This window comes from Sorex fumeus, unplaced genomic scaffold, assembly GCF_029834395.1.
Source record: "Sorex fumeus unplaced genomic scaffold, SorFum_2.1 ptg000063l, whole genome shotgun sequence".
Classification (NCBI taxonomy): Eukaryota; Metazoa; Chordata; class Mammalia; order Eulipotyphla; family Soricidae; genus Sorex; species Sorex fumeus.
In genome coordinates this window covers 45,894,518-45,907,107 of record NW_026606120.1, presented here as the reverse complement: position 1 = coordinate 45,907,107, position 12,590 = coordinate 45,894,518, and the positions used below count along the sequence as shown (strand labels likewise).

Genomic DNA, 12,590 nt, shown 5'->3' with positions numbered 1-12,590 from the left:
CGCTCAAGGCTGTAAGGCCCATGATCTGAGAAAAAAAGGCCCGGTTGAGTCAGGCAACTGAACCAGGTCCCAAGCTGGGCAACTCAATTCCCAAGCCCTGGGCCGTCACCCACTAGAGAACCTCCTGCATTTCGAATTTGTGGGTCCACCTGTCATGATCCTGGCTCCAGGCTGGTACACAGTCCACCCACTATTTTCTAATTCCACTGGGGTCCCCCATACAGAAAAAGGACTAAGAGGGGGTCTGAGAAAAAACATGCTAAAGGGAAGCCGTCACACAGAAAGTAACAGGAAAAGCAAAATGGGCTCCAAGTATTTACTGCCTGCTAACTTCCCTCCTCCAAAACGACTCAAATAACGGAAATCCTGCAGGTTATTGGATGCTGTCACCAATGCTCCCCTGCCATTAGAGAAAGCCGACGGTGCAGAAAAATACTTCTAACTTGGAGGCCAGAATTTCTGCACCCTCAGAAGAAACTTCCTCGAAAACAATAAGCCTTTTATCTTCAAGAGCAGCAGCAGCAAAAAAATAAAATAATAATCACATCCAAGAATTTTCAGAAATCAAGGAGAACCCTGTTTAAGGAAATGTCAGAAAAATCAACAGGGACAACCTTCAGATCCTGGGTGGGTACCGATCTCCCCTAAAAAGAGCCGGGAGACATCAGCCAGTTCTTGACAGGATGCTGAGAGGATGTTGACCTTACAGCTGCACACCCGGTTGCCTCTCCCTGGTTCCTTGGGGGCCAAACTGCACCAGCAGCGACAAGAGGAGAGGGCCACAGAGACAGTGCTGGGCCAAGGCTGGAGCTGAGCTCACCTCAGCGTGACCTTCAGTCGCACCCTCCTCGGCGCTGCAGCGCTGCAGCCACACACGAATGCCTCAGAGCCCCGGCCCCCCGCCCAGAGAAGCACACACAGGGCACAGGTTGGGTAGGAAGAGGCTGCAGATGCCAGGCCGACTCTGCAGCCCCAGAACTGAGGATCGCTCCCCTGCAGACTTCAAGAGAACAAAGAACGGAAAGGGAGGCTCTCACTTCAAAACTCACTCAGAGCTCTTCTCAAGGTCTCTCCTTCCCTGCCCGTCCTGCCTCAAAAACTACAGACCTCGACAGAGGCTCGGATGCCTCTGGGAGGGGGAGCAAGGACAGGAGATGGGAAAACCCATCAGCGGCACACAAAGCTGGCAAAGCACCGTGCTCTCCTCCCGTCAACATCCCAGGCTTCCCCCTCGCCTGAGCTCCGGATCAACATCAGACTGGGTGGTGGCCAGAAATAGAGGTGGAGGCACCTCAAAATACGCTCTTCAGATGAGGTGTCAAGCTGGGATGACACTTGGGTTAGTGCTTCTTTTGTTAGCCCAAGTGCCACATTCTGCCCTAAATGCCCTAAAACCCTTTATGGAGCAAGCTGAAGAGAAAGGGAACGTCCCTGCTCAGACAGCCTGGAGAGGGACCCACAAATATGGGTACCTGGCAAGACCCACTAGTTGCTACCTTGTCAGACAGCTCCCACTTGCAGAGGACCCGAACTGCTACCCAGCACTACCCAGCCGCACCCCTCCACTTCCAACCCTTGCCAGGGAAGCAGAGATCCACTGTAAACGCAGCAGCCTCGGACAAACCACTCCTTCCAGGGCTGAAAAGCTAGCACAGTGGCTAGGGTGACAGCCCTGCACATAGCCACCGGGGCTGGATCAGGACCCCAGGTAAGTCTCCAACACCTGCCAGGAGTAAGTAAGCCCCGAGCAAAGTCAGGTATGGCCCCCCTCAACCCCTCCCCCCCCAATATCACTCCCCTGCAGGTGGGGAGGGGCCACAAAAGCCCTCGATGTTTCCTGGGGTGTTTCCAGGAGCTTCAGAGGCTGTCTCTTGTACTGCAACGTTTCAGGAGCCTGAACATCTCCACCTGCCTTCAGGAGAGCCCGTCTCCCTGCAAGTTCCACCCGAAGTTTCCCACCACCGCCCGCTCCCCAACGCCCCTCCTCCCCACTTCACACTCTTTCCTCAATGAATGGCTGAATGGAAGCGCCTGCAATTCCTCCAACTCTCTGCCAACCGGCAGGAGCATCCCCTGGAGAGCCCGCCCCAGCCCGCCCGCCTCCAGCCGCAGAGCAAAGGATGTCCATTCCCGCTCCCCTCCCCGACAGTCCCCTTCCAGGCGGGCTCTGCCCCAGCCCGGCCTCCTCACCTGCCCACTCCCCCCTCTCCTCCCGCGGCCTCAGCCCCGCTCTTTCTCCCGCCCTGCCCGGGTGCCCGCGGCAACCCGCACCCCCGCGCGGTCCGCGCCCTGCTCGCCCCGACCCCTCCCCTGTCACTCAAGGCCTCTTCCCGCGGCCCGAGAGCCCCACGCCCAGGACCCCGGCGGTCCTCGCCGGGCCCTGCTCCCCTCCGGGCGGGAGCCCCTGGCGCTGTCCGGCGCCCCGGCCCCTCGGGCCTGCGTGCCCTTGTCTAACTGCCCCTTGCCCCGCAGCCCCCGCGCCGGCCGGCCGCAACTCTCCGTCCGCGCACTCGGCCCTTCCCCGCACCCTGCCCGCGCTCGCCGCGGTCTCCTTGACCGCGCCTCGGGCCCACTCGGCCCTCCCGGTCCCGTCCGCCTCCCCTCCGGCCTGTCGGGCCTCCGGCCCCCGGGGCCGCGCCGCAGGTGCTATCCGCGCCCGAGCCCGCGGCGCCCGCGGGCGCTGCCCATCCCCTCGCGCGCCGTCCTCCCGCTGCATCTCCTCCGAGGTCGTCCTCCCGGCTGTCCCTGCCTCCTCGGCCGCGCGGCCCAGGGACACTCACTACTCCTTGAGCAGCACCATGTCGCCCGGCGGCTTGGCGGCTGCCCGCCCGCGTCCCGGCGGCCGCTGTGCCCGCGGTCTGCTCCGTCCCCGCCGCCCCGCTGCGTGGCCGCGCCGGCTGCCGCCCCCCGGTCCCGCCGCCTCTCGCGCCGCCGCCGCCGCCGCCGCCCGGACTCCGGTTCCGCAGCGCCGCGCGGGGCGGGGCGTCTCTGCGGCAACCGGGGCGTCACACGCCGCGGGCGCGCTGACGTCACGCGGGTCCGCGCGGGCCCCGCCCCGCCTCACGCCCCGCGAGCGAGTGCCCCGCGCGCGCCCCGGTCCTGCGGCCGTCGGCGCGGCCAGGTGCCCTCCAGGACCCTCGCTGCGACTGGTTTTCTGCGTCCGGGATAGATGTGCCTGTACGCATAGTCCGGGTGGATTGGGTTGAAAACCCAGAATAGGTTTTGTGGAGCGGTGGAGGATAGTACAGTGCACGCAGCTGAGCCAGCCGGGCTCCATCTCCAGCATCCCAAAACCTCCCGCATCTCAGATCGCTGCCATCCTGTGTGGTCCCGCCACGAGTGACCCTTGAGCGCAGAGCCAGGAGCACCGCAGGGTTCCCAAATAACACCACTTCCACCAAGATTTCTTTGCAGGCTCTTGGTGTAGTCATTTCATTCCACACACATTTGCTAAGCGGCTGTTACCTAGTTCCCAACCCTGTATGTTTGCTAAGAATGGAACAAGGCAAAAAAAAGGGGGGGCGGAATTACAAAAATAAAGGGGACGGGGCTGGAGAGATAGCACAGCGGGCAGGGCGTTGGCCTTGCTCGCGGCCGACCTGGGCTCGATTCCCAGCATCCCATATGGTCCCCTGAGCACCGCCAGGAGTAACTCCTGAGTGCAGTGCCAGGAGTAACCCCTGTGCATCCCTGGGTGTGACCCAAAAAAAGCCAAAAAATAAATAAAGGGGACAAGGCAGGTAAGATCTAACCCTAAGGAACTCCAGGTCAAAGTGTGTCTGGGCGTTACATGGAAGGGGATTACACAGCAAAAGCATCTCTGCCTCTTCCAAGCCGAGACCTGCAGGGTTGGCCTCAGCAGGGTTGGTCAGGGGCAGAATACAGAGGGCAGAGGGCAGTGAAGAGCTTACAGCAAGAAGGGACCCAAGTTTGGGGGCTCAGGAGCTTAAGGGATAGGGAGGCAATTTCAGTTCCGATTGTGCAGTTTCTTGTAGATGAACAGAAGGTATTTGGGCTCCATCCTAGCATGGGGAAATGGGAACTGAAGGGTTCTTCTAGGTTAAGAGTTTGGGTGTTTACTTTTTGCAGTGCCACGCATTGCACTCAGTCTCACACAGAAGAGGCAAGTGCTCTGTCATTGAGCTACAAGTCTGACCCAAGAGACTAAGTGTCTTAAAGAATTCTGAGGCAGCACCTGAGAAGTCTGGCCAAAGGTATTTAGCTGACTCGACCTGGCTATCACCAAAAAAGGGTCTGGTTCAAATACAGTTCACAAAGAGCTTTTATGGGCTGTCACTGTCACTGTCACTGTCCTCCGGTTGTTCATAGATTTGCTAGAGCAGGCCCAGTAACGTCTCCATTGTGACACTTGTTATTGTGTTTGGCACATCAAATATGTCACAGTTAACTTGCCAGGCTTTGCCGTGTGGGCGAGATACTCTCGTTAGCTTGCCGGGCTCTCAGAAAGAGGCAGAGGAATTGAACCTGGGTCGGCCGGGTCGGCCACGTGCAAGGCAAACACCCTACCTGCTGTGCTATTGCTCCAGCCCTTTATAGGCTACTAATAGCTTATCTGTTTCTGGGGAAAACTCCTTTTTGGGGGGGTTTTGGGCCACACCTGGAGGTGTTCAGGAGTTATTCCTGGCTCTACACTCATGAATTACTCCTGGGCTTAGAAGACCATATGGGATGCCAAGGATCATACTTGGGTTGGTCTTGTGCCAGGTAAGTGCCCTACCTGCTGTACTATCACTCTGATGCCTAGGGAAACATTTTTCATTCAACAGATATAATGGTTGCTAACAAAGTTGCTATAACATACAATAATTAGTATAATCAGTGATTAATGCAATTTACTTTAAGTTCCATATAGATTAAGTATTTATGTGACCTGTTTCTTGTCCAGGCAACGTGATTAGACTTGCTCCCTTGCTCCCTTGCTCTGTTCTTGTCATTTTGTGACTTATCACCCATTCATCTTTTTGTTTATTTGGGGGGTCACATCCAGCAGTGCTTAGGGGCTCAGGGATCACTCCCGTTGGGGCTTGGAGGACCCAGTGAGGTGCCAGGGATTAAGCATGAGATCAAGGTAGGGCATGTGCAAGTTATAGTACAGCAGGTAGGCACATGCCCTACCTGTTGTACTATATCTCTCCTGCCCCAACTGATTCATGCATCTTTGCTCAGCTTCTAGCATGGGTCACTCAGATATCCTGCCTCTAATTTTCCCACTTCATGTGAAGACTCATTCTGACTGCCGAGCAGAACTGGAGACCAGTAAGTTTCTGCAGAAGCAGAGGTGGAGATGGGGTAGGTCTAGGTATATTGTGGGAAATGGGGGAAGGAATGGATTCAGTAGCAACATGGGAGGTAAATTCAGCAATATGGGCTTATTTTGAGTTTGATTTGGTTCTTGAGCCATACTCAGCATGAACTGCTCCCAGCTGCTCGGGGCTGAAGTGGTGGGTAACTCTTGGTGGTGCTTGGGGGACTAGGTGGTACTATTGTGGGGTGCAAAACAGGTCCTCCAGCCCTTGAGCTTTCTCTTTGGCTCTGCAGGACTTGTTCATTAAATGGCTGAGAGGGTGAGAGTGAGGGAGGAGGGGAGGGACCACCTTGGCTTCTCAACTAGTTCCTGGGAGGACATTCCTGCCCTTAGGAGTACACAGGAATGAGGTTTTCACTGGGGCCAATAATGACTCCAGTGTGAGCTCAGGAGTACCCCAAGAAAGTGACTGGAGGGGGGAGAGAGAGAGAGAGAGAGAGAGAGAGAGAGAGAGAGAGAGAGAGAGAGGTCAGAAGGCTGGAGCGAATGCCTAGACTGCACTAGGCCTCTGAGTTCAATCCCGGATACTGCCCATACTTCTAGGGTTTAGCCCTAGAAGTCCCTGGCACTGCTGGGTATGGCCTTGGTGGCCCCCAACACTGATAAACCTGAGCAACCTTGCATAACTAGCTCTAACCCCTGAACATCTGGCCAAATCACTGGGAATTCCCACTCCCTGCAAAAACGATCGAGACTGGGCTGGAGTGATAGCACAGCGGATAGGGCATTTGCCTTGTATGCGGTTGACCTAGGTTCGGTTACCAGCATTTCATATGGTTCCCTGGGCACCGCCAGGAGTAATTCCTGAGTGCAGAGCCAGGAATAACCCTGAGCATCGGTGGGTATGACCCAAAAAGAAAAAAAAAACAAAAACAAAAAACGATAGAGACTTGGGAAGAGAGAGTGGAGCAGGTGAACACATTGCTGCCCAGTGTGACTGCACCCTAGGACAGCTCAGCTATTATGAATGACTCGTGGGTCATTCATTCATAAAATCCCAGGATGGCAGCATGAATTGCCCCAGAAATCTAACAAAGCTCTTTCCTATCATTCTGTCCCGCTCTTTTTTTTTTTTTTTTTTTTTTTTGGGCAGAGGAGCGGGGGTTGGGGGCATATCCTCAAAGATATTTTTCTGTAACTCCTGGCTCTACTCAAGGGACTATAGGTGGTGCTAGGGATTTGAACTGAGGTCTGCAGGATGCAGATCAAGCACCTTAATCCCTGTACTATCTCTCTGGCCTCAAACCCAGGTCTCTTGAGAGCAGACCACAAAAAGAGACAGTCTGACTCCAAAGTCCATGATTAGGTGAGTGGCCTGGACCCTGATCCCCAAGTTCCTTACTTTGGGCCTTTTCTCCTACATATCAGTGAGCAGTCACTTAACAGTAGCCCTGTGCTGGCTCTCCAGGAAGTAACCAAACCCAGACTTCTGGGAGCTTGCAGTCTAGTTGGGAAAACTACATTTACTCATCCACTCAATAAATATTGATTGAGCGCCTGGCCCTATTGTGAGCCTTTCTCTAGGAACTCAGGATACAGAGGTAACCAAGAAAAGTGAGGACCTTCCCTTGTTCAGGGAGAGGGGAGGCACGGATACAGAACTAACTTTGAGGTGTAAATGTGTTAGAAGATGCGGTCAGCGGGAGGGGAGGTCCTGGTGCAGTGTGAATTGGGTGGGCTGGAAAGACTCAAAGGAGGTGAAGTGGAGACTGAGATCTGAGCAGAGATGATTGCTAAGCTGGTTAGCATAGCAGTTAAGGTGCTTGCCTTGCACATGGCTGACCTGGGTTTGGTCTCCCTAGCTCCACCGGGTGTGATCCCTAAGCACAGAGCCAGGAATAAGCCCTGAGCACCATCCAGTGTGGTCCCCAAATGGAGAAAATGCCATAAAACAGTCGTTCTGGTTCTTGTTTGTTAGGGTCCACACTGGGTGGTGCTCAGGGATCACTTCTGGTGGGGCTTGGGGGACTGTTGGGGGTGTGGGATCAAACCCAGGTCAACGTGCAAGGCAAGAACCCTTCCCACTGCACTATCACTCCTGTCCCTTGTTCTGTTTTGTACATCTATTACTCTGGCAGACAGCTTTGCATGGGCCCCAATGTGAGCCAGGGCCCCACTTGTGGAACAAGACACCCTGGTGCCTAACGCTTGGAGTCCCAGCCTGACGACTTTCTACCGTGTGACCTTGTGTCAGTTACTTAACCTCTCTGTGCTCAGCTTCATAGGGCACTGCCCAGCTCCTGCCTAGCGAGACTCTGGGACTCATTAGAGGCCACAGTGCATACCCTGGTTTGGGGCAATATATGGCATATTTTCATATTACTAGGGGAATGGGGAATTGGGAGGAAAAAGAGGGACACTAGTACCCCTCAATATTGCTTCTCCAGGGCCCAAGAGATATCACAGGGGCCAGGGATGCATGCTTTGCATGTGTGTGGTACCTGTTTGTTCCCCAGTGCTCATTGCCCCCTGACCACTGCCAGGTGTACCCCTGAAGGTGCCCCAAGCTCTGCCAACTATGCCATAGTGGTCTTCAGCTCTGCAGGCCAGAGCATTGGACCTCCCCAGCTTTTGAGTAGAATATAGTGGCATGCCCCCAGCCCTCCTTTTTGAACTCTGGGAGGCCTGAAAACAAAACAAAAAAAAAAGAGCTCTTTCGGGAACTCTGATTAAAGGAAGAGGAAGGGTCAGAGAAATAGTACAGAGGTAAGACAGTGGTCTTCCTTGTGGCTGACCTGGTTTCAATCCCTAGCACCCAGAATGCTCCCCTGAGCATCATTTAATTTTTGTAAAAGAGGGAAAAGTGAATCTTTAGTGTTGCTGCAATCTTTAGATAGATAGATAGATAGATAGATAGATAGATAGATAGATAGATTGATTGGAGGGGTCACACCCAGTGGTGCTCAGGGTCTACTCCTGGCTCTGTGCTAGGGATAACTCCTGGCAAGTTTATGGGGCCATAGGGATGCCGGGGATAGAACCTGGGTCTCCTATGTGCAAGACAAATGTCCTACCCACTGTTCAATTGCTCCAGCCCCAAGAGAGAAGCTTTTGTTCGGGGGTGGGGGTGGGGGAAGGCACACCCAATGATGCTCAGGGGTTACTCCTGGCTCTGGACTCACCAATTACTCCTGCTGGTGCTTGGAAGACCATATGGGGTTCCAGGGATTAAACTTGGGTCAGCCGCATGGAAGGCAAGCGCCCTACCCACTGTACCATCTCCCTGGCTCCAAGTACTGCTGCAATCTTTATATATCTCTTCTCTTTGTCTTTCTTCATCTCCCCTGTATTTCTCCACCCTCTCTCCATCTCTCTAGCCTCTCTGACACTCTCCTCTTGCCTCTCTGTCTCTCCCTTCTAGCTCTCTTTACCTTGCCTTCCTCCGTCTCTCTCCTTTCTGTCTCTCTTCCATCTCTCATTATGCTCCTCTGTCACTGTCTCCATCCTGCCTCTGGGCCACTCCCTGCCTCCCCCTTTCTGCCTCTCCTTGTCTCCCTGCGCCCCTGCTGTCTCACACTTTGATTCCCTAAGTAGCATCCCTTTGATCAGTTTTTCTCCTCTCACAGCCGCTATAGCCTGCTGCCTCTGCTGTTCTGCCTTAGCCTCTCTCTCTCTCCTTTGTTCCGTGCAGCTCACCATTCTGGCCTCCACAGCCTCCGTCACTGCCATGCTGTAACCCATCTTCCGGTATCTTAGGGAGACTGTGTTTCACTGTTTCCATCTTCTGCACTGCCCCTTGCAGGCTGCTGAGAGCGTGCTCTTCTCACAGCCTCACTCTGTGCACTGCAACTTCTTTTGGGTTTATTTCTGTCTCTGCGTGCGTGTGTGGGTGGGTGCGTGTGTGTGTGTGTGTGTGTGTGTGTGTCTAAGGATTCAGCCCAGGACCCTATACATGCAAAGCGAATGCTCTTCCACTGAGCCCGCCCGTCTCCCCAACCCTCTCCCTCTTTTTAAGCCTCATCGTCCAGCTGCGCACTCAGCAGTTATTCCCCACTGACCCCATTTTCAGCACCGCGATGTCGCAGTGACCAGGGGACTGCACCAGGGCACAGTATGTGCCGGCGCAGGGAGCTTTCCTTCTAGTGGGAAGACAGATAACCAGGCAAAGAGCAGCCAAACACATGACTGCAGCTGTCCGCTTATCCCACAGGACAGAGCATGTGCCGCTCACACCAGGTCTGTGAGGACAAGTCAGCTCTGCCCTGAACTTTGCCCGATGATTTCCTGTTCCTGTTTGGGGTCTGTGGTTCACGCTTGAAGCCAGACTAGAGTGTTTGTTCCACTTGTCACTCCATCTCTCAGCAGGAACCAAGCTGGGGGATACAGAGGGGAGAGGAGAGAAATTCCAGCCTGTATAGAATCATTATTTAAAGCAAGACAAGTTTTTCTGCTAGAGTCAGGAATGAGCCATCACCTGACACCCCAAAAAGGTTAAGGAAGTCCTCCACCCCCCGTCTTCTCTTACCTCTGCTTGTGTTTGGCCTGCAGAGGGTCAGAAGCTAGGCTAGGATGAAAACCTATGCAACCCTTAAGTTTAAAAATAATATTTTTAATCATCATTTTACAATGGGAACATTGGTGAGGCCGGAGTGATAGTACAGCCGGTAGGGCCTTGCATGCAGCTGACCTGGGTTCCCCATATGGTCCCCAGGCACTGCCAGGAGTGATTCCTGAGTGCAGAGCTAGGAGTAAGCCCTGAGCACCATTGGGTGTGGCACAAAAAAGCAATGGGGACATGAGGGGAGCTAAAGAGATTGCAGAGCAAGTAGGGTACTTGACTTGTATGTGGCCAACCCAGGTTTGATCCCAGGAAACCCATATGGCTCTCTGAGCCTCACCAGGAATAGGCCCTGAGCACTGCCAGGTGTGGTTCAAAATTAAAAATAATAATAGGGGCTGGAGCAATTGTACAGCAGGTAGGGTGTTTGCCTTGCATGCGGCTGACCCGAGTTTGATCCCAGGCACAGAGGCAGGAGTGCTGCCAGGTATATCCCTAATCCCTGCTTTTACCAAATGGGAACATGTAATATAAATCACAGGGGCCAAGGATATAGCTCAAAGGGTTAGTGTGCATGTTTTGCATGTGGGAAGCCTGGCTCTCATTCCTGGCATTGTGACCCCAAAACCAGAAAAAAATAAACTTTGTTCAACTTTGTTCTCTTACTTTTTCTGCTGGGCTAGGATCAAACTCCTGTCTCACACAGGTAAGACATGTGCTTTACTGCTGAACCCATTCCAGCTCTGCAGTCTCTCTCTCTCTCTCTCTCTCTCTCTCTCTCTCTCTCTCTCTCTCTCTCTCTCTCTCTTTCTCTCTCTCCCCCTCCCTCCCTCCCTCCCTCTTAAATTTCAGCCACACCTAGCTGTGCTCAGCACCTGGCTGTGCTCAGGGCTTGCTCCTGGCTCTTACTCAGGGATCACTCTTTTTTTTTTCTTTTTGGTCATACCCAGCGATGCACAGGGGTTACTCCTGGCGGTGCTTGGGGGACGACTATATGGAATGCTGGGAATCGAACCCGGATCGGGCCGCATGCAAGGCAAACGCCCTACCCACTGTGCTATCATTCCAGCCCCAGGGATCACTCTTGGCAGGGCTCAGAGGACCATGTAGGATGCCAGGATTGAACCTGGATTGGTCCTGTGCAAGGCAAGTACCTTACCTGCTGTACTTTCTCCAGCCTGTCCCCTTCTTTTGAAAGGGAGGAAATAGTCATAATTTGACGAGCTGGTAGCACTGGGCTTATTCCCACACAGCAGGCTGGAGCTAAGTCCATGCTGTCCCCCTCGATGGTCTTTTTTGCCTTTAGGTCCCCTAGAGCCCTCTAAATCCTTCTTGTCCCTGCATGAAGGTCAAGATTGAGCTGCACCATGGCACTGCAGAGCTGAGATTGGGGATCTGTTGTACTGTCACCACCAAGAGCAGAAGGAAAGACACGGCACGGAGCCGACTATGAGTTTTCTGTCCTTGCGTCCTTGTAATGGGAGCCCACGCATGGAGCCGGCGCACACATGCCCAGCCCGCATCTCCTCCCTGTCTGCTGGATACTGCTGGCTCCTTAGCCCTTTCCTGGTGGAATCCCAAGGGCATCACCATGCTGTCCCTGCACTTCCCCACACCCCAAGTCCCTTCCTCCTAGGGTCAAGGGCCAGCTCCCTGCCAGGCCACCGCCTTCTCTGCTAGCAGTGGGGAGCTCCCTGCAGCTTCTCTGGGGGAGCTCTGTGACCATCTCTGTCTTGCTGTCATTTCCCATCGTCCCAGAGGGAGGGTAGGAAATCTCACAGGAGCAGCAGGTCATGCTGTGGCCCCTGCCTGGATGCAGAGGGAAAGGGCGAAGTGAGTTCCCCCTCGAGAACCAGATTCCACTGGCAGCCTCGGCCCACACACCTGGAGACCAGGATAGAAGGCCAAGTTAGCCCCGCAGGGCCAGCGTAGGGGACCTAGGGGCAGCAACCTTTAGGACAAGTGACCTGAGCAAGAGACAAGGATCCAGGTGTTGTATGACTCAGAGACACAGGAGGAAGCAGTTCTTGGTCATTCTCACAGACTTTTACTGGTGCTTGCTGAGTGGCAGAAAGTAAGGCAGGTGGGAGAGAGGGCGAGGGGTTCCCTCTCTGCGGCGGGCAGCGGCTGAGCGAGGACGACTCTAGGCTCATGCTGGCTGAGGTGCAAGCAGAAGGACCTACAGGCCCCACTCTGGGCACCTGCCTCGGGCCTGTCAAGACCCTTCGGCCATGGGCACGGGGGGCAGCCAGGCAGGACCCCCGCCTGTTCTCCATCTAGTCAGCAGTGCACAGACGAGCTCTGCACACATCTCTCATGTTCACGCTGACATGCTGGAACACAGCTCCCACTCCACACCGCATGGGCACACACACGCTACAAGGTTCGCGGGGAGCTGGTAGGGGTGCGGCTGGCACCCGGCTCTCACTTATTCCACTAGATAGAGGCCTAGGAGAGCCACCAGCAGCCCAGCCTTCAGAGAGGGTTCTGGGCAGCGGTTTAGGTCAATCTCTTCCCACAGGAGAAAGACATAAAAGCAAACAGAACACTTTTATTTTGGTTTTGGGGCCACACCTGGCGGTGTTTGGGAGTTCCTCCTTGGCTCTGTGCTTGGGGGCTGCTCCTGGCCATGCTTAGGGACCCATGAGGTGCAGGGGACCAGACCCAGGCCTCCCGCATGTAAAGTGTGTGCTCAGGTGCTCTGAGCTGTTTCTCTGACTCGAGGCTTATGGCTTTTGCTTCAGAACCTTGAAGGGGCTCTTTTAG

At 54.6% G+C, this 12,590-nt stretch overlaps 1 protein-coding gene across 1 annotated transcript in view; it reads right to left on the bottom strand.

Annotated features, from left to right (window-relative positions):
- PITPNA (phosphatidylinositol transfer protein alpha) overlaps positions 1 to 2,942 on the bottom strand; it is a 45,985-nt gene extending 43,043 nt beyond the window's left edge. Inside the window, exon 1 of the mRNA XM_056126931.1 lies at positions 2,781 to 2,942. Coding sequence (XP_055982906.1) covers positions 2,781 to 2,800 — 20 coding nt within the window. The 5' untranslated portion in view covers positions 2,801 to 2,942. The remainder of the gene's footprint in view (positions 1 to 2,780) is intronic.
- Between the last annotated feature and the right edge of the window lie 9,648 nt (positions 2,943 to 12,590).